This window comes from Anomaloglossus baeobatrachus, chromosome 11 (assembly GCF_048569485.1).
Source record: "Anomaloglossus baeobatrachus isolate aAnoBae1 chromosome 11, aAnoBae1.hap1, whole genome shotgun sequence".
Taxonomy (NCBI): domain Eukaryota; kingdom Metazoa; phylum Chordata; class Amphibia; order Anura; family Aromobatidae; genus Anomaloglossus; species Anomaloglossus baeobatrachus.
In genome coordinates, this window is record NC_134363.1 from 106,343,825 (window position 1) to 106,362,700 (window position 18,876).

The 18,876-nt window shown below is 48.6% G+C and overlaps 1 protein-coding gene across 1 annotated transcript in view; it reads right to left on the minus strand.

The window, feature by feature from the left end:
* LOC142257246 (NXPE family member 1-like) overlaps positions 1–18,876 on the minus strand; it is a 332,584-nt gene that overhangs the window by 276,650 nt on the left and 37,058 nt on the right. The window contains exon 3 of the mRNA XM_075329401.1: positions 11,922–12,616. Within this exon, the coding sequence (XP_075185516.1) occupies positions 11,922–12,616 (695 nt within the window). The remainder of the gene's footprint in view (positions 1–11,921; positions 12,617–18,876) is intronic.

Sequence of the window (18,876 nt, forward strand, 5' to 3'; positions counted from 1 at the left end):
CATCACCGGTTTTATTTTTCAAACTGAAAAAGATAAATAACATGTAAACGGTAAACATATCAACATAAGCATTCTTCTGGTAACTTTTAACGTTGCACATATAAAACATTTTTAATACTGACGGACGGACGGACGGATGTCTTCCGCTCTCCCACCCAAGCAACCTAGCCCTGATGCTGCCCCTAAGAAGTGGGCAGCACCCCTTTACCCCAGTCCAGGTTCAGGCTGCTCGAGCGGGAACGGGTACGGTAACTCGCACCCGGCTGTCACTTCAGGGGACCCCACATCCAGGGGGGACCCCTGACCCCCGGAGGATGGCCACCGGTCCTGGTGGTGGCCGGGCCCCAGCCTGCTCTGCTGCGGGCCCTTCCTCCAGTCTGCCTCTCCGGAGGCGGCAATGGTATCCATCCCACAACATTATTTACAGGCCCACAAGTTCGTGGGTGGCCTGCTAGTTCTCGGCCATGTCCATGAGTAGTTCCTCATGTGGGTATGGGGGTGAACTTATTAACAGGGCAACTCCAGTCCCAACGGGGACGGTTCTCTTCTTGGACGGTATTCAGGTGATTTTTCGGATTTAATAACTGTGCTGAGGGTCCCAACGGGGGACAACAGGGTGCAACGGCGGACCGCTGCCTATTCCACTTCTTCCTCTGAGGTGGCTTCGCCCTCCGCCCCCAATATTGCGAACATACGGTGGCAGGCCTGGTGGGAGAGGGCCACCCGGTATCCGTTCCCACCGCCGTTCGGGACATAGAAAGCTACTGGTGCACTGCCGTGGGGAAGACTCTCACCCGCTTCCTCGGACTCCGAGACCGGTTCTATATCGGGACCGGAATCGCTACCATCCGTTTCCGCGCCAGGCGGGTTGCCGCCAGCCGCCGCGATCTCTGGATCTTCCTGCAGCGGCACTTCAGGTTCTGCTGTCGCTGCAGGGGGCTGCAAACCAGTCGGGCCAGCAGTGGTGGGGCACACGGGCATTGGAGGAGGAGGCGGTGTGGGGGCCAGGGGTAGACCGGGCCCCTCAGCCGTTGCGGCCGGTCCCTCGGGGACATAGGGGCGTGGGTCACTCACCAGCTCCTCCATCATGGCTTCCATCCCGTTCACCCTGGTGATCGCAGCTAACTCCTCCACCTCCGCGATCCACTGCTCCATCAGGAGGCGTATCTGATTCCGGTGGCACTGACAGATCTCCACCGTTCGGGCTCTTATCCACGCCGCTGTCCCAGGCGCGGGTTGCTGGGCCTCCGGCTGTGCAGGCGGAGTTGACATGGTGCTGCGGCTACGGGGTTCCAGGAACCATATATCCTGCAGAGTCCTGGCGTCCCCGCTTTTATGGCCTCGGTTACATTAGGCAGGCTTTCACCCGCCCCCCCTTGGTACTTTCTAGCACTTCCGCTTGTTGGGGGCGGGGCTTCGCTTTTCGCGCCTTCCCTGCTGGGGAAGACGCTCGAGCGGGAAATCTGCGCGCCAAAGATGGCGGCGCTTCAAATTTTTCAGCTGGACGCCGCCGGCGGAGGCCACAAGGCGCACTCCCGGGAGCGATGGTAGGGAGCAGCTGGGATGTTGTTTTCCCCCTCCGTGGGTAGGGGTTGGTGGTCCCGGGGCCCGGTGGTGTGACGGGGAGGCAGGGTCGGTGAGGTACAGGGTTGCAGGGACAGCGCGGCACGGTGCCGGATGGCACGGGTGTACTCACACAGCAAAAGAGGCACAAAGTCTCCGGTAAACCAAACGGCTGGATGGACGGGTCCCGCAGCCGGCTGCTGTGTCTCTCCCCGGACAGGTGATGGTGGCTATCTCTCCCTGCACCTTTGTGTACTGTGTTGACTCCAATGGCTTCCCAACGGTAGTCCGCTCCCCAGTGTGTAGATACCGGAGGAGCCCGTTTTGCCTGCAGGCGCTGGCCCTTGGACTTCTAGCCGGTGGCGGTGGCTGTATGTCCTCACGGTGTGAGCGGTTGCCTTCAATCGGGACTTGGTTGTTAGGGAACCCCGGGGGTTCCTGTCACATTCAGATTTGACTATTGATGGCGGCTCCAAGCCTGGTCGGGGTCCGATGGCCCTGCCTGGGTGTGCTTAGCTTCACTCCGTTCGTCCTTACGGCTCTGTGGAGTTCCACCAACTCCTGCAGATGGCCACCACCGTCTGCCAACCTTGCTGTCAGTGCCTGGGCACCCAGACACTTGCAGTATGTGACCTCTCACTTTCACCTCCTGAACTATCTGACTGCTTTTCCGCCTCCAGGCCTGTGAACTCCTCGGTGGGTGGGGCCAACCGCCTGGCTCCGCCCCACCTGGTGTGGACGTCAGACCCTGGAGGGAGGCAACAAGGGTTTTGTGTCTGACTAATGTTACTGTCCGGGGGTGGGGGTGTGTGTGTGTTTTGTCTGTGGCAACACAGTTGCACCACTTTAATTCCACCAAAGTCTAGTGGGTTCTTACTAAAAACCTGCTCGTATTCCTGCACGACCCGGTAAACCCCTTGTTTCTGGTAGGTGGGGGTAGAGTCAGTTCCCACATGGAATTTTTGGCACTAGTCCTCTAACTGTTCTTGGGAGGTCTCGTCCTCTTTTGAGTCAGCTTGCATTAGGGGACCTACGGGTTGTATAGCGTCGTTTGGGCAAGTAAACAGTTTGGCAATGGTTGCGTATCTTGGTAGTCTAGCTTCCTCCTCCCCACAGTTCAGCACTCGTACAGGTAGCCTTCCCTTGTGTACGTCAACTACCCCTCTGGCTGTCAGGATTGTAGGCCAGTGTTCTGAATGAGTGGGCTCTACTACAGCCTAGTATTCCCATCCTCTGAGACCTACCGCTGCTCTGCACCACATCATCATCTCGCTCCGTGGGGGTATCACAATGGGGTTAGCATCTATCACCCGTACATTACCAATTTCACCGCCAATCTAGTTTACCTGTTGCTTCCTCAGGATGACTCGGATCTCTTTTTGCAGGGCTCTCCGTTGTCCGCCCTCAACACCCTCAGCAATCTGGTGAAGCAACAACAACACTTCTCCTAGGCAATTCTCAATGACATTAGTGCCTAAAATAATCTGTGGACTCTTTTCCCTAACATCATTATCTACAACAATCAGTCCTACCGGTTACCTCTTTGACCCCAATCTGGTCTATAGGTTGTCCATTGGCTGCATAGATGGTAAGGTCAGGGTCCGGTTGTCGGAGATCGTCGTCCGACCAAAACCTGCGATAAATGACATACGGGATTGTCGTTACCTGGGAACCGGTGTCCAATAATGCTAAGGTTGGGATCCTATCCAGGGTGATGGACAGGACTAGTCGTCCACCCACATACTGATCACGTCAGTCAGCTGGGCCTGGTTTTCTTATTCCTGGAGGCTGGCCCTTTGCCCCAGGTTTGGCCCGTTTAAAGGAAAGACCCTCGCATAATGGCCTGCTTCTTGGCAACGACGGCAGATGGGTTGTCCGGACGAGTCATAGCGATCGCTGCTCCTCCCTCGGGATGAGGGACCTCTTCTCCCTCGCATCCAGGGGACGTCCTCTGGGCTGTCACCTAGCACGATCCTATGAGGGGTTTTGGATTCTGGTGGAAGGTGCATCGCTTTCAAGATCCGTCTTGCTGAGCTGTTGCACTTGGGAGGACAGGGTATCTGTGACTCCGGCCGAGGTGATTAGTCCTTTTGCAGCTACCAGGGCCCGTGAAGAGGATTCTGCTCCAATAGTCGGGGTGCTGGTAGTCCATGCTGGTTGGATGGGGTCCGTGTCAATGGGGGGGTTGAAGTGCTCTCACGGCCCTGTCTTTCAGAATGGCAAAGTCCACATCACTGTGTTCCAGGGACCACTGCTTCACCTGTTTTCTATCCTCAGAGGAGTGCAGGCCCTGGAAGAACTGTTCTGTCATCATCCTGTTTCCCTCCTGATCACTGACAGGGTCCACGACCATGAGAGCCCGCAGTGCGGCTTGCAGCCTGAGGGCATAATCTCTTATGCTATCTTGGGGCTTCTGGCGGCAGTTATAAAAGCCCATTCTCAGCTCTGCCTCTGTGCGGTTTTCAAAGGCAGCTTTCAATTTGGCAAAAATGGTTTCTACAGAGCCCCGGTCATCACTGGTCCAGGCCTCAGCCTCTAATTCTGCTGCTCCAGTCAGTTGCCCCAGCACCACTGTGGCCCTCTGATTACCGGTTATTGCGTACATGTCCAGCAGGGTGTTGATCTTCTTCTTGAACCCGGTCAGGGTGTCTGCTTTGCCAGCGTATTGGGGCAGCCAGGTCACCCCTGGGACGTACGGTAAGGAGATCGGCATAATCGGGGAGATTTTGGCCGGCGCAGGTGCAACCGCCGCACTGGAACTAGGCACTGCTGCGTTCACCTCGTTGGGGCCAGGCATCGCTTGGGCTGCGTCGCCCTGGCTGGGGGCATTAGTTCTCACGGCGTTCATCTTCCCTCCAAGTTCCTTTTCAGGTCCCCTCTTCCTCTCGTGGGGTCAGAGCGCTCTGGGGATTCTGGGACAACCACCCCTCTCCATGGGTGGTTACCTTTTCTTCTGCTTGGGCTGCAGCTTCTAAAATCGCGTGCTTTTAACAGCAACAAAATGGCGGCGGTTCACATTTTCCGATTGGACCGCTGAGGTGCACTGTCACCTGTCTAAACAGGTCTAGTCCTTGATCCTGTTCGTGACACCAGAGATGTGTCGCCCACCTGCAGCGGTCGCCCCAGGGTCACCACTCCACCTTCGGGGACGCCACAGGGTCTTCACTTTGGTTATATCTGGCTACAGGTATGTCAGGTTTATTTATATAGGAGTCGTGACACCACTCACGGTTTGCGGTCAGGGTTATGGGTGACCGCCACGGCAGGTTTAACGAGCGTCTGGGGCTGATGGAGTCTGCAGTCGGATGGTGTGGCCTCTTGTGAGTGAGGCTGGCCCCAGGGGCACGGGTGTGTAGAACAACAGGTCCCAGAATAACTTTCAACTTGTTTTACTCACTTTTAGATATTATGTGAGGTAACCCGGGCGATGCTGAGATAAACCAAGTGGAACCAGGAACTACTTCAGGCCGATCTGAGGGTAGCCATTCCTAGCACTTCTTGTTTCGGATAAGCCCTGACTTGAAGCAACGTGGGGTCCATCCAGGGAAGTCGATGCAGCCTTTTCTCCCCTTTTTGGCCCGTTTGCTGGCAGCATGGACCAGGTGAGATGGCTTCTGGGTCTGTCTCCTTATGGGTCCCCCTGTTGCTGCTGAGGCTCGGACTCTAGATGGTTGATGAGGGACCTCCAGTCCCCTCACCGGCAGGTTTAGCAGATCAATAAATGGACGTCTACTCTATGGACCTGTTCCCTGTGCGTGCCTAGTCACCAGCAGTCCCCGTACTTGACTGCCTCTCTTCGGGTGTCTTTCTGACTGACTCTTTGGTAACTGTTCTCCCCCGCTAACAGCTACTACACGTGCAGGGTCTCACATGTGTCTGCGTGTCCCTGCAACTGCCACACTCCACCCCCAGACTGGCTCACTCCTCCTACTTTCCTTACAGCCTCTGCAACTTAGCTTCCAGCCCCTCTTCTTCACCCCTTGACAAAAATTGAAAGCTAGCCTCTTCCAGAGGCTACCCAAGGGTCCCATCTTATGGTGTGGGAGACCTGGTTGCTATGTGTCTGTGTGTACACACCCCTTTCTGGCCTTCGGAATTACCTGGAAGCACTATCCCAGCATGGCTGCAGTACTCAGTTGTGCCTGACCAGGTCAGGGGTGCCACATTTACACCTACTTACACCTCCTTAATTACACTATTCCCTTTTCATATAATCATAATTTAACCCCCTTCCCTAGATTATGATCATATAATAATTCCCCCTCCCCCATAGATTACAATCATATAATAATGCCCCCTCCCCCACTGGAATATAATCATAATATGCCCCCTCCCCCACTAGATTACAATCATATAATAATGCCCCCTTTCCTTGATTATAATAGAGTAACACACCTCACTCCTGGAGTATAATCATAAAATAACACTCCCTCTCTAGAGTGGAGTATAATAATAGAATAATATCCCCCACTCCTGGAGTATAATCATAGAATAATATCTCCCACTCCTGGAGTATAATCATAGAATAATGTCCCCCACCCCTGAGGTATAATCATAGAATAATGTCCCCCACCCCTGGAGTATAATCATAGAATAATGTCCCTCCCCCACTAGATTATAATCATAGAATAATGTCCCCCACCCTTGGAGTATAATCATAGAATAATGTCCCCCAACCCTGGAGTATAATCATAGAATAATAGGAATATAATAATAATAATAATATAATATATTATATATAATAATAATATAATCATAGAATCTCCCACTCCTGGAGTATAATCATAGAATAATATCCCCCACCTCTGAGGTATAATCATAGAATAATGTCCCTCCTCCTGGATAGATTGATAGATAGATAGATAGATAGATAGAGAGAGGGATAGATAGATAGATAGATAGAGAGAGAGAGAGAGAGAGAGAGATAGATAGAGGGATAGATAGATAGATAGAGGGATAGATAGATAAAGGATAGATGGATAGATAGATAGACAGGCAGACCGATGTCAAACACATATATAATGTCCCACCTCCCTGCATATTCTAAGCTGGCACTCTTTAGTGACTTTCATGTGGCACCAAAGCGTGCCAAGCCTTGTATTTAGCCAAAAAAATAATTTAAAAAAAAAGCGGCGTTGGGTCCCCCCCATTTTTGATAGCCAGCTAGGGTAAAGCAGATGGCTGCAGCCTGTAGACCACAGCTACCAGCTTTACCTTGGTTGGGGATCCAATTTGGAGGGCCCCAGGCTCTTTTTTATAATTATTTATAAATAAATAATAAAAAAAAATGGGGTTCCCCCTAAATTGGTTCTCCAGCCAAGGTAAAGCGGACAGCTGTGGTCTGGTATTCCCAGGGTGGGAAGGTCCATAGTTATTGGCCCTTCCCAGCCTAAAAATAGCAGGCTGCAGCAGCCCCAGAAGTGGCGCATCCATTAGATGCGCCAATCCTGGCGCTTCGCCCCAGCTCATCGAGTGCTGGACAGCCGGAGGACACCCACCCGGGACTGGTGTGGGAATGGTCCTATACTACCTCCTCCACAGACCTAACAGAAGACTCCATGTTTGTGGACGCTGATGAGAAGTACCAACGGGCCACCCTGATCCAGCTAGCCGCTGAAGAAAGCAAGCGGCAGGCTCAGCTGGCCGCGGTGGAACGGAGAAACCTGGCCAACAAGGAGTTTTTCTAGCGGGCCGATCGATCGACGCGTGGAGAATTGCATAAAGGTACTGTTACCAAGTTTGACCTGAGCAAGGGGCGGGGGTTCATCACTGAACCGGGACTTGGGAGGGAAGTGTTTGTGTCCCGGCGGGATGTTGAAGTCCATCTTCCTAGAGGTGATACCGGTAGGGACCTGTACCCTGGTGACGAGGTAATCTACACTTGGGAAAAAGGGGAGTGGGGCTGGTTTGCATCCGGACGCTGCAGCTGTAGTAACAGCACCCATACCAGCCGTGGAGCCAAAACCGGTACCTGTTGTGCCTAAAGAGCCTTGCAAAAAGGGATATTGCCACAAAGCCACCCAAACTCCTAGGGAAAGTTACCTGATACCGACCAGTCAGGAACTCCCAGGCTCCCAGTAAAGATTTTGATATGGTTATTGTTTGAAAATTATGGACAACCGGGCCACTGGACATTGTGTGGTCAGAACTTTATTTGTAAATAATTGCACCCGTTGTGCACCCTTCCAGAACTATTGCAACCTTTTTGGTCCTTAGGGACAACTGCTAAAAGTGGTACACCGACCGGTGGCACACTGGACTCCAAAGTCATACGTTAATGACGGGTTTTCCCTTAATGAAGGTGTGATAATGCTTTCCTGAAAATGTAAATAATGTTAAATAATGTACCGAATGTAAATGACGTGTAAATATGCTCTGCTAAACTAATGTAAATACTGCCATGTTTATTGCCATGTACAGAGTTTATACCTTGTGTGTGAATGTGATGATAATGCTAGCAAAAACCGTATGGAGTTAACCTGTTTGCAACATTCAAGATGCTGTCCCTCCCATAAAGGTAAGAAATAATGTTTTTGGTTTAATGCATAACAAAAATGTGGTGATCACTGTAAAATGTTGGGAATGTGGGGAATGTGGCGCCCCTGTGGCTTCAGGCGCCACAGGGTACTGCAGCCCCATTATGGTGTAGTACTCATCCTAGGTCCGGGGAAGGTCGAGGCCGGTTTACACAAATATACAGTCACAGGGTTGCCCTCCCCAATGGGGACTGGGCCAGGGTTGGATCACAGTAGTTGGTCAATACAGCGGTGGGTTTACAGGACGCCACTGCACCAGGGACTCCCCAGATCCACTGGACTGGAGACTCAGGGTCAGGGAGAAGCAACCACCAGGGGGAGTCAGGAGCACACAGTGGGAAGAGCAGGTTGACCTAGTGAGAGTAGTGAGCCAGCCGGTGGCAGCGACTGGGGGCAACAGCTCAGAACACACAACACCACAACTACAGAGAGTTCAGCTTCAGACACAGAGCAGAGCGGAGGTGCCGCTAACAACTCTGTGGGCCAAGGCGTTCAACACAGTCGCTGGGGAGAGGCAGGGCAGCTGCTTCAACAGGACTGGCGCTATCGGGATACAGAATCCTAGGGGCAGGCATACTTCACGTTGTCTACCAACTCTGCAAGGGTCGCAGGGAACGGCTAGAAAAAGTCACCGGACCCGTCCCACGAGTCTGCAGCAAATAGCACATAGGATCCGGGGTTGAGGACCGGCTCCATAATGGAATCGTGCTATCAGCCTACAGAATGGGACACATTTTACTGACACAGGGACCCTCAAGTGCTTCACGCCATGGGGATCCGATAGCGCAAAAAAGGAGGAGAGAGCTCACAGGCTGACACACACACCAGGCTTGACCTTTCACGGATCCGGGATTGGCTGGAGCCCATCGTGGCAGAGAGCAGTACTCTGGGACAGCGCCTGAACAAACTGTGAGTAAAAAGACTTGGAACCGCAGCCCCTGCCTCTGCCTCTCCTTTAACCGGCACCACCAACGTCAAGCGCTGCAGTGCCAACGGGGACTACTTCCACCCCCGCCATCCTCCCGGGGTAATCCCACTCTGCCTGTGGGGAGTGACACCCTCCCGACACCAGACTTGACCTTTCACGGATCTGGGATTGGCTGGAGCCCATCGTGGCAGAGAGCAGTACTCTGGGGTAGCGCCTGAACAACCTGTGAGTAAGAAGACTTGGAACCGCAGCCCCTACTTCTGCCTCTCCTTTAACCGACACCCAGCACTGTGATTCCAACGGGGACTACCACCATCCTCCCAGGGTAATCCCGCTCTGCCTGTGGGGAGCAACACCATCCCTGCTGCATTTAATATCTGCCTCAGTGAGAGACCCTGCAGCGGCGGCGCTCATCCCTGCCCGCGTACCACAGTTGGCGTCACGATCCTAATAGACCTTCCTAACCCCTGATTACTACTTCCATCCTCCCTGCCACCCTTCAATCCTCCTTCCTGTACGCCTCGGGGCAACGGATACCCACCAGGCCACCCCTTGACAACGCAGAGGATCTGCACCCCTGACCCGGCAACTAGTAGGTCAGAACACCTGCACCGTGGGACGCTACACCTATCTGCCATGAAAGTCCATGCAGAACATTTCATCATGAGTGTATGTGTGGGGGAAACAATTAACACATGAAATGGCACACACCCCGAACAGCGGCATTTAAGGGTCTAACGGCAGAGATCGAGCTTAGCGCTGGTCGCTTCTGTTACAGGCAGATCCTGATTGTGTATGGGGCAGTATCACAGGGTGTGACATGGTAACTTGGAATGAGGGCACCTAGACTGGCCCTCAGGCTAGGGACCCTAAGCTGTCCCTTATTCCAGAGGTACTTCAGATGGTGAAAAGGTCTGGACCGCCAGCGTAGCCCTGACTCCTGATCAGCCCTGGTCTAATACTTCCTCTCCCCCACCCCCGGGAGGACCTGGACAGGAATGATGAATCCCACAAAAACAAAAAGACATGGGAAAACCAAAGCACAAACTCACAGCAAACACACACAATAGTAAAAACAATACGTGCTCAGGAGTCAGGAGGAAATAAAGAATCAGAGAAGAAATAAACAAACAATGAGGGTATTTCTACAGCACACAAAATACCACTCAGCAGTTAGCTGGATCACAGCGTACAATGCCCAGTAGCGCTAGAGCTATAATCAGCGTGGAGAAACAGATTCCGCCATGTTTTAAAAAGCAGAGGCAGCTGTAAGGTTTTCAGTAACCGGTGACAGTAGTAGCAATTCACAGGCCTGCAGGAATTAACTCCTGCGAGATCAGTCACCAGTGAGCCCAAAACTGGTTGATGTCTGGGTCTGACTGAGCACCTCAATAGCACTAAGTGGCGTGTCAGACTCTGCAGTGTGAACAGAGTCTGAAGTCACCATGATACCTGGTGAGCATAGAACAGAACATGACAGGCAAACTCAGCCCTTCAGCCTGCTCCATACAAACGTACCTGACAATGGATGTACCAGTATATCCAGGGGTTTCAAACACGCTGACTGTGGGCCACATGCCGCACTTCAGGCTGCTTCTTGTGGCCCACAGATTCGCGCCCCCCTTGACAATCGCGGCTGGTGCAGGGCTTGCAGCCGTCAGTGCTCACTGTTTTATTTCAGATGAATGCTTTGCCGTCACTGCACAGAGTCGAGCTTTATCTGCACAATGATTCCCAAAGGGCATAATACTACAGGATGGGAAGAAGCATGGGGAACATTAGTAAAAGGGGGCAAGGTTGGGCATATTTCTACAGGATGGGCACATTATTACAGGATGGGGACATTACGACAGGATGGGGATATTACTACAGAATGGGCACAAGGATGGGCACATTACTACAGGATGAGCACATTACCACTGGATGGGGACAAGGATGGCCACAAGGATGGGCACATTACTACAGGATGGGGACAAGGATGGGCCCATCACTATAGGATGGGGACATTACTACAGGATGAGCACAAGGATGGGCACATTACTACAGGATGGGCACAAAAGATTGGCACATTACTACAGGATGGACACATTACTACAGGATGGGGAGAAAGATAGGCACATTACTACAGGATAAGGGCATTACTACTGGATGGGCACAAGGATGGGCACATTACTACAGGATGGGCACATTACTACAGGATGGTGACAAGGATGGGCATATTACTAAAGGATGGGCACATTACTACAGGACAGGCACATTACTACAGGATGGGGACAAAGATGGGTACATTACTACAGGATGGGGACAAGGATGGGGCACATTAGTGAAAGAGGACAAGATTGGGCACATTACAACAGGATGGGCACATTACTACAGGATAGGAAAAGGATGGGGCATATTAATTAAAGGGGAGAAGGATTGAGCATGTTACTATATATGATGGGGACATTACTACATGATGGGTTCATTACTAGAGAATGGGAACCAGGATAGGAACATTACTACAAGAAGGGGAAAAAGATGGGGAACATTACTACAGGATGGGTACATTACTACAGGATGGGGGACATTACTAAAAGATGTTGGCCAAAATTACTATATGGTGCTAATTATAAAACTATATTACTTACAAAAAGGGATACAATGTAAACAAAAAAAATAGATAAAGCATGACTTTACCAACAAAAATGTTTGCTTTTTTGTTTTTTTAAATGTCAACAAAAAAAAGTCCATGTTTGCTATAATAAACATATCCGGCAATATACAATCACTACTTCTACTGAGACTGTAATACTTATTGACTTATTATTTCTTTTCATGTACATGGATATCCAGAAAGAGACAATTATGCAAACAACAATAAGAGAATGTATTGCAATAAAATGTTCACATACTGTGTAAGGAGACTGTTTTCCAGATCTGACAGTTGAGTAGCGAGAGTTTTCCAATTTTTAAACTCCGTATATGAATCACAGCTGAAATTCTGAGGTTTGACACAATAAAAGTATTCTTCATTTTCATGGTCCGCATATTCACAAAGTTCATCTTTCTTGTCAAGATCATATCCACATTTTGTTATCATTTCTTTGCCTTCACTGGTAAATTTTCCTAAATAATCTACATTGCCATACCAGCTATTTCTTGCCCTCCAGAGAGCAGTGACGGCTTCACTTGGGTGCATGAGAAATACAGTCACCACAACTTTACCTTCCCAAAATAAAGTAAAATGAATATGATAAGTTCCATTGTTAAAATCTTCAATTCTTCCTGAAGATCCGGCTGCCTTATCTGGGTTGGAAATTCTTGATCTGAGATAGTCACCTCCATAACTTTTCCTTTGTCCCAGATAGTCATACACGTCCACTTGTACGGTTAATTGATCCCCAACGCAATAACGATTTTGCGGGGTTTTAATGAACACTTTGCTATTTTTAGCACTAGTTGTAGTGTCCTTATGGATAAAAGTTACATTGGGCATCCTCTCGTCTATCTGATTGAAGATTTCATTTATTTGTGTTGTCAGTTCAGATAGTTCTGACGCTTTCTTGGTGCTATTAATTAATATAATACGATTCTCTCTATGGGAACACTGAAAACAGAAAACAATATTATTAGTAGAAGAAGAAATAGTACAAATACTACAATTATCAGTAATAATAAAATCACATGAGTTTGCTATGACTAAAGGGGGCTTTACACACTACGACATCGCTAATGCGAACTCGTTGGGGTCATGGAATTGGTGACGCACATTCGGCCGCATTAGCGATGCCGTTGCGTGTGACACCGATGAGCGATTTTGCATCGTTGCAAAAACGTGCAAAATCGCTCATCGGTGACATGGGGTCCATTCTCAAAAAACGTTACTGCAGCAGTAACGAGGTTGTTCCTCGTTCCTGCGGCAGCACACATCGCTCAGTGTGACACCGCAGGAACGAGGAAGCTCTCCTTACCTGCCTCCCGGCCGCTATGCGGAAAGAAGGAGGTGGGCGGGATGTTACGTCCCGCTCATCTTCGCCCCTCCGCTTCTATCAGTGACGTCCCTGTGACGCCGCACGGACCGCCCCCCTTAGAAAGGAGGCGGTTCGCCGGTCACAGCGACATTGCCGGGCAGGTAAGTATGTGTGACGGGTCTGGGCGATGTTGTGCGGCACGGGCAGCGATTTGCCCGTGTCGCACAACTGATGGGGGCGGGTACCCACGCTAGCAATATCAGGACCGATATCGCAGTGTGTAAAGCGGCCTTAAGTATCGTTGCCCAAACTTAATTTTAACTCTTTTTCCTTATTTCTTGATTTCTCTGCCATGCTTTGTCTATTTCATCATACGTCGCTTTGATTTTTCTTTTGCCTCTTTACACAAAGCAGCAGACAGGCAAACTATACTATTAAATAAGGAGAAAGAGAAGAACATAACCAAAAAATGGACGGTGAAATATTAAATATTTTATTAATTTATTAATGTAAATAGTAATAAACAATTAAATACTAAAACCAGATACAAGGACAATGGGAGCAAAAATTGTGTAATAGACTGCACAAAGAGAGACAGGGCTAGAGGGTAAGGGCCCCCCTCCCAAAACAGCACGACCCCCTAAGATGTGAATGGTAAAATAGCTGGTACAGGTGTTCTTAGCTGACTGTATAAATAAGTCAAAATAGCATCTTTTAGACTAAAATGAAACACCATGTATAAAGCATGACAGTAAGAAGGGAACCTGGTGGATTGAAATTATAGGTATATACATGGGGTGGACATACACATAAATGAATATATATCTGTAATCTAATTAGATGTCCAATTCCCATGGAAAAGATATATCAGCCAGGTCAAAAAGCCACTAAGGGTTAGTCATGTGGTGAAAATATAAAGCCAGGAGAGTAAAGAAAGATCTTAGAGATGGTAGATTATAAACCAGCAGAAGTTCCAGTAATTACCTATGATAGTGTAGGTCGCAGTGAGTGGGAGAGGGGTCCCCCAACGATCGTTTCGCAACAAGGCGCTTTTTCCAGGGGCTGTGTGAGGAACATGGGAAAATGTTCTCGTTTATGTAGTGTGGATACAGCTGATTTGGATCCAGACAGCGATTGCAGACTGATTCGGCGCACGCGCGGGCCGCAGAGGGACAAGAGGCGGGGGAACACATCCGCGCCGTCAGTTCAGGCGCACGCCCAGGAGACAGGGACGCGTCACCATGACTCCCGGGCATGCGTGCACGGTGGCGCAGGGAACCCCCGCCACTCGGACATCGGCAGGCCAGCGGATGCGCACTGCTGCAATCACTGAGGATCCTCTCAGACCAAACCGAAAGAAGGCCGAGTATAATAGAAAAGGTAAGTGTACTGAATGGTGAATAAAAACCGACAGAACCGGAGACAATGTATAAGTACTAGATAAACTACCACAAGTATATATCGACAATACATTAAAAGATTTATTTAAAAAAGGGGGGAAAAAGGATGTCACATCCAAAGGGGCGGTCCTATACATAGAATGGATGTAGCGCATAAATACACTCAATAATAGATGAGAACCGACAGAACCCGAAACAGTATACAAATTCCAAATAGACATGCATAGAACAAATACAGATATATATATATTTCAACAATACATCAGAGGAGTTTGTTTAAGAAGGAAGAGGTGTCACATCCAGAGAAGCGGTCCTGTACATAGAATAGGTGAAGCACATATATAAGGGAACCTATATAAAGAGAGTACAAAACAAAAAGGACAAACTAAAAGATATATACACAAGCAGCAGATAATACCCAAAATTCATGGGTATGAGTAGATCAAATAGTCAGCTGCCTGTCAATATCTTTTTAAGCAATATAAGCCGTATATAAATTCGCACCAGTGGTGCTCCAAAAGAACAGAGAACTGTACATAGGTATATCACATATATTAGATGTAAGTGTTCAATATTAGACATATAGAGCCACGGAAGAGTCCCAGAAAAGTCTGCAGTAAAATATGTGTAAAACTCTATAAAAAGGAGGGGGGAAAGGGAGGAAAGAGGAAGGGGGGAGGGAGATGGGAGAAAAATCACCACAAAATTTAGTTATTTAATCAAAAACCAATATGCAAAGGAGCCTCCTCTCAAAAAGGGCATAACTGACAACTTCGTTTAGGCCACTAGGGACCAAGGTGTTTAAAAGTATGAATCATTTAGACTCTCGCTGTGCGAGAGTCTTACGCAAGTTGTCACCCCGAATGCCACCCTGCACTACATCAATGCCTCTAACTCGAAGGGAACTGGGATCACTCTGGTGGTGGAGTCTAAAGTGACGAGGTAGAGTTTTAAGTAGGCTGATGTCCTCTGCTGACTTGGCCCCCATGATGTCCCTGACGTGTTCCCTGACCCATATGCGGACCTCTCGTGAAGGGAGGCCCACATAGATCAGGGAACATGCACAGGTCGCGTAGTAGACAACATGTGTAGTCCCGCAATTGATGTAATAATTAATGGAAAAAGATCTACTGCCATCAGAGGAGGAAAAGGAGTTGCTTCTGAGGATATTGTTGCACGCTATGCAGTGCCCGCAAGGGAAACACCCACGAAGTGGGCCACTCGAACCGAAAAAATTGGTCCGGGGAGGAATGTAATTACTATTGACAAGAAGATCCCTGAGGTTATTTGCCCGCTTGGCCGTCATGAGGGGCCAATCGGACAGCACCGCCGCTAAGGATTGATCAGTAAGTAAAACCGGCCAGTGCTTGTCCAAAATACCCCTCATCGTATCCCACTCGTGATTAAAAGTATTAATGAAGCGGACATTATCATCATGGCCAGACCAACGTGGGGTGTATCGAAGAAGTTGATTGCGAGGAGTGTGTTTAGCACGATTGTATCCCTTCTTGATACACCTATTACTGTATCCCCTCGCTTGGAACCTGCACCAGAGGTCGGAGGACTGAGACTCCAAGGTGTCAGTAGAGGAGCAAATCCAATCTATGGGTGAGTCGGATGTTAAAAGGATTGTGGTTGAGAGTATCAATGAATGAACTGAGCTGCTCAGGTGTGCCCTGCCAAAAAATAAAAATATCATCTATGTAGCGGAGCCAGCACTGCACATGGGCGCTAGCCTGGGCGCCCCCGTCTCCGAAAACCAACCTCTCCCAGTAACCCAGGAAGAGGTTGCCGTACGAAGACGCACAGGCCGCGCCCATCACAGTGCCGCACCGCTGCAGATAAAAGATGTCCTTAACAACAAAAAAATTATGGATGGGAGCAAACCTGAGCAGCTCCAAGATCAAATCATTGAGCGCGCCATCCGGACCGGAGGTACCAAGGAAGAAGCGGACCGCCTCCAGTCCATCCTCATGACCGATGCAGGTGTACAGCGTTTCCACGTCAGCACAGACCATGATCATGTCATCATCCATAAAGACGCCATCAAGACGCCTCAGGACGTCCGTGGTGTCTTTCACATAGGAGGGTAAGCACTCCACCAATGGTTTTAAATATAAATCAATAAATTTACAAATTGGGTCACATAACCCTCCTATTCCAGACACAATCGGACGTCCCGGGGGGTTGAGGGCGTCTTTATGGATTTTAGATAGAAGATAAAAGGTGGGAACATGTGGGAAGCCAACGAGCAACCTCTCAAGCATCTCCCTGTCAATAATCCCCAAATCATGTGCATGCAGCAATATCCTTTTCAGTTCTTGGGAGAATGTTTTCAAAGGACAAGATGGTAAACGTGTGTAAGTATTTTTGTCACGAAGCTGCCTAAGAGCCTCCTTCTCGTACATAAGAACTGGCCAGATCACGATGTTGCCCTCTTTGTCCGCTGCCTTAATCACAATATCGTCATATGTTTGTAGGTTTTTTATCGCCCTTCACTGTTGATGTGTAAGATTATCAAATTTGCGCCTAGTTGGTAACTTTTTAAAATCTTCTGTGACTAATCTTGTGAAGATAACAACTGCTGGGCAGAGGGACAAAGGGGGGAATCTCGTGGATCTAGGCAGTAAATGCACTGGAGAATTACCTGTAGAAGGGTCCTGTTCCTCAAGAAGGTCCTGTAAGTCTCGTAACGCTTGTCTCTCGGTCTGGTCCATATCACTAGTACTCTGTCTCCGAGTATGTAACTTTTTAAGTAGTAGTTTGCGGGCAAATAGATTAGTATATCTCACTGCTGCAAAGAAGTTAAAAGAATTGGTCGGACAAAAGTTTAGACCTTTGGATAATACATCAAGTTCAACATCAGACAGGGCACGCGAGGAAAGGTTGATTACCTGGAGCTGTTTCTTATTCTTATCAGTATCTGGACGAGTGTAACTGCTGCGAGGCGCATTATGCAATTTAGTGCGTATACTCCTAGTTTGAATTCTCCCAGGTTCAACCACATCACGTGACCCGCCGGATGCACCAGATGGACCAGTTTCTTCTACTGAAGATTCAGAGAATAACGAGGTGGACCTAGACCGAGAGAAAGTGGGCTGGCGAGACAAACTGCGACCCCTTGAGAAGCGGTGACTCCATTTATATACAGTTTCAGAGGCATAGTCGTGTGCGTCGTGTTGGAATTTTTTTATTTTAATGTCACAAATCTCCTTCTCCCATTTTAGCACTTCCTGTTCCATCTCACCATAGATCTTAGCCAAAGATTCAGCATTACAGAGATCAGAGAGTGATTTTTCCAGATTCTCCAGCTCCAACTCGATAGAGGCCAGGGTGGATTGGTTATGCTGAGAGAGGAGCTCCACAAGATTTCTGGAACATGAGTGTAGACTGTTCTCCCAGTCACTCTTAAAGGAATCCTGCAAAGTATGGAAAGATGGGAAAACTTGGATACGGAGACCTCTAGGTATTCGATCACATTCCAAATATTTAATGAGGAAGGCTCTGTTCCACCATATACGGGTACGCTTTTTGTAAAGATCCCTATATCGGTGGAAGACAGACTGAACTGAGGGACCCTCCGTGGCTCCATTGTCAGTTGAAGGAGCGTGGTGTGTGCTACCACAGTCCTTGGTGACCTGGTCAAGCTGGGTGAGCCAGGTCCGGTCTCTGGCTCGAAAATTCATGGGGACCTGAAAAAGAACTGTGGTGACCACAGAAAATAGCATTAGACATGATATAAAAAGGGTCATAACGATTAAATGATTCACTAGGGTGCCACTAAGTAGTGGTCCCTAAGTGGGTATATTCTTCAGAAACATAATAAATAAGGAGAAAGAGAAGAACAAAACCAAAAAATGGAGGGTAAAATATTAAATATTTTATTAATTTATTAATGTAAATAGAACAAAACAAAAAAATGGAGGGTAAAATATTAAATATTTTATTAATTTATTAATGTAAATATTAACAAACAATTAAATACTAAAGCCAGATACAAGGACAATGGGAGCAAAAATTGCGTAATAGACTGCACAAATAGAGACAGGGCTAGAGGGTAAGGGCCCCCCTCCCAAAACAGCACGACCCCCTAAGATGTGAATGGTAAAAAAGCTGGTACAGGTGTTCTTGGCTGACTGTATAAATAAGTCAAAATAGCATGTTTTAGACTAAAATGAAACACCATGTATAAAGCATGACAGTAAGAAGGGAACCTTGTGGATTGAAATTATAGGTATATACATGGGGTGGACATACACATAAATGAATATATATCTGTAATCTAATTAGATGTCCAATTCCCATGGAAAAGATATATCAGCCAGGTCAAAAAGCCACTAAGGGTTAGTCATGTGGTGAAAATATAAAGCCAGGAGAGTAAAGAAAGATCTTAGAGATGGTACATTATAAACCAGCAGAAGTACCAGTAATTACCTATGATAGTGTAGGTCGCAGTGAGTGGGAGGGGGGTCCCCCAACGATCGTTTCGCAACAAG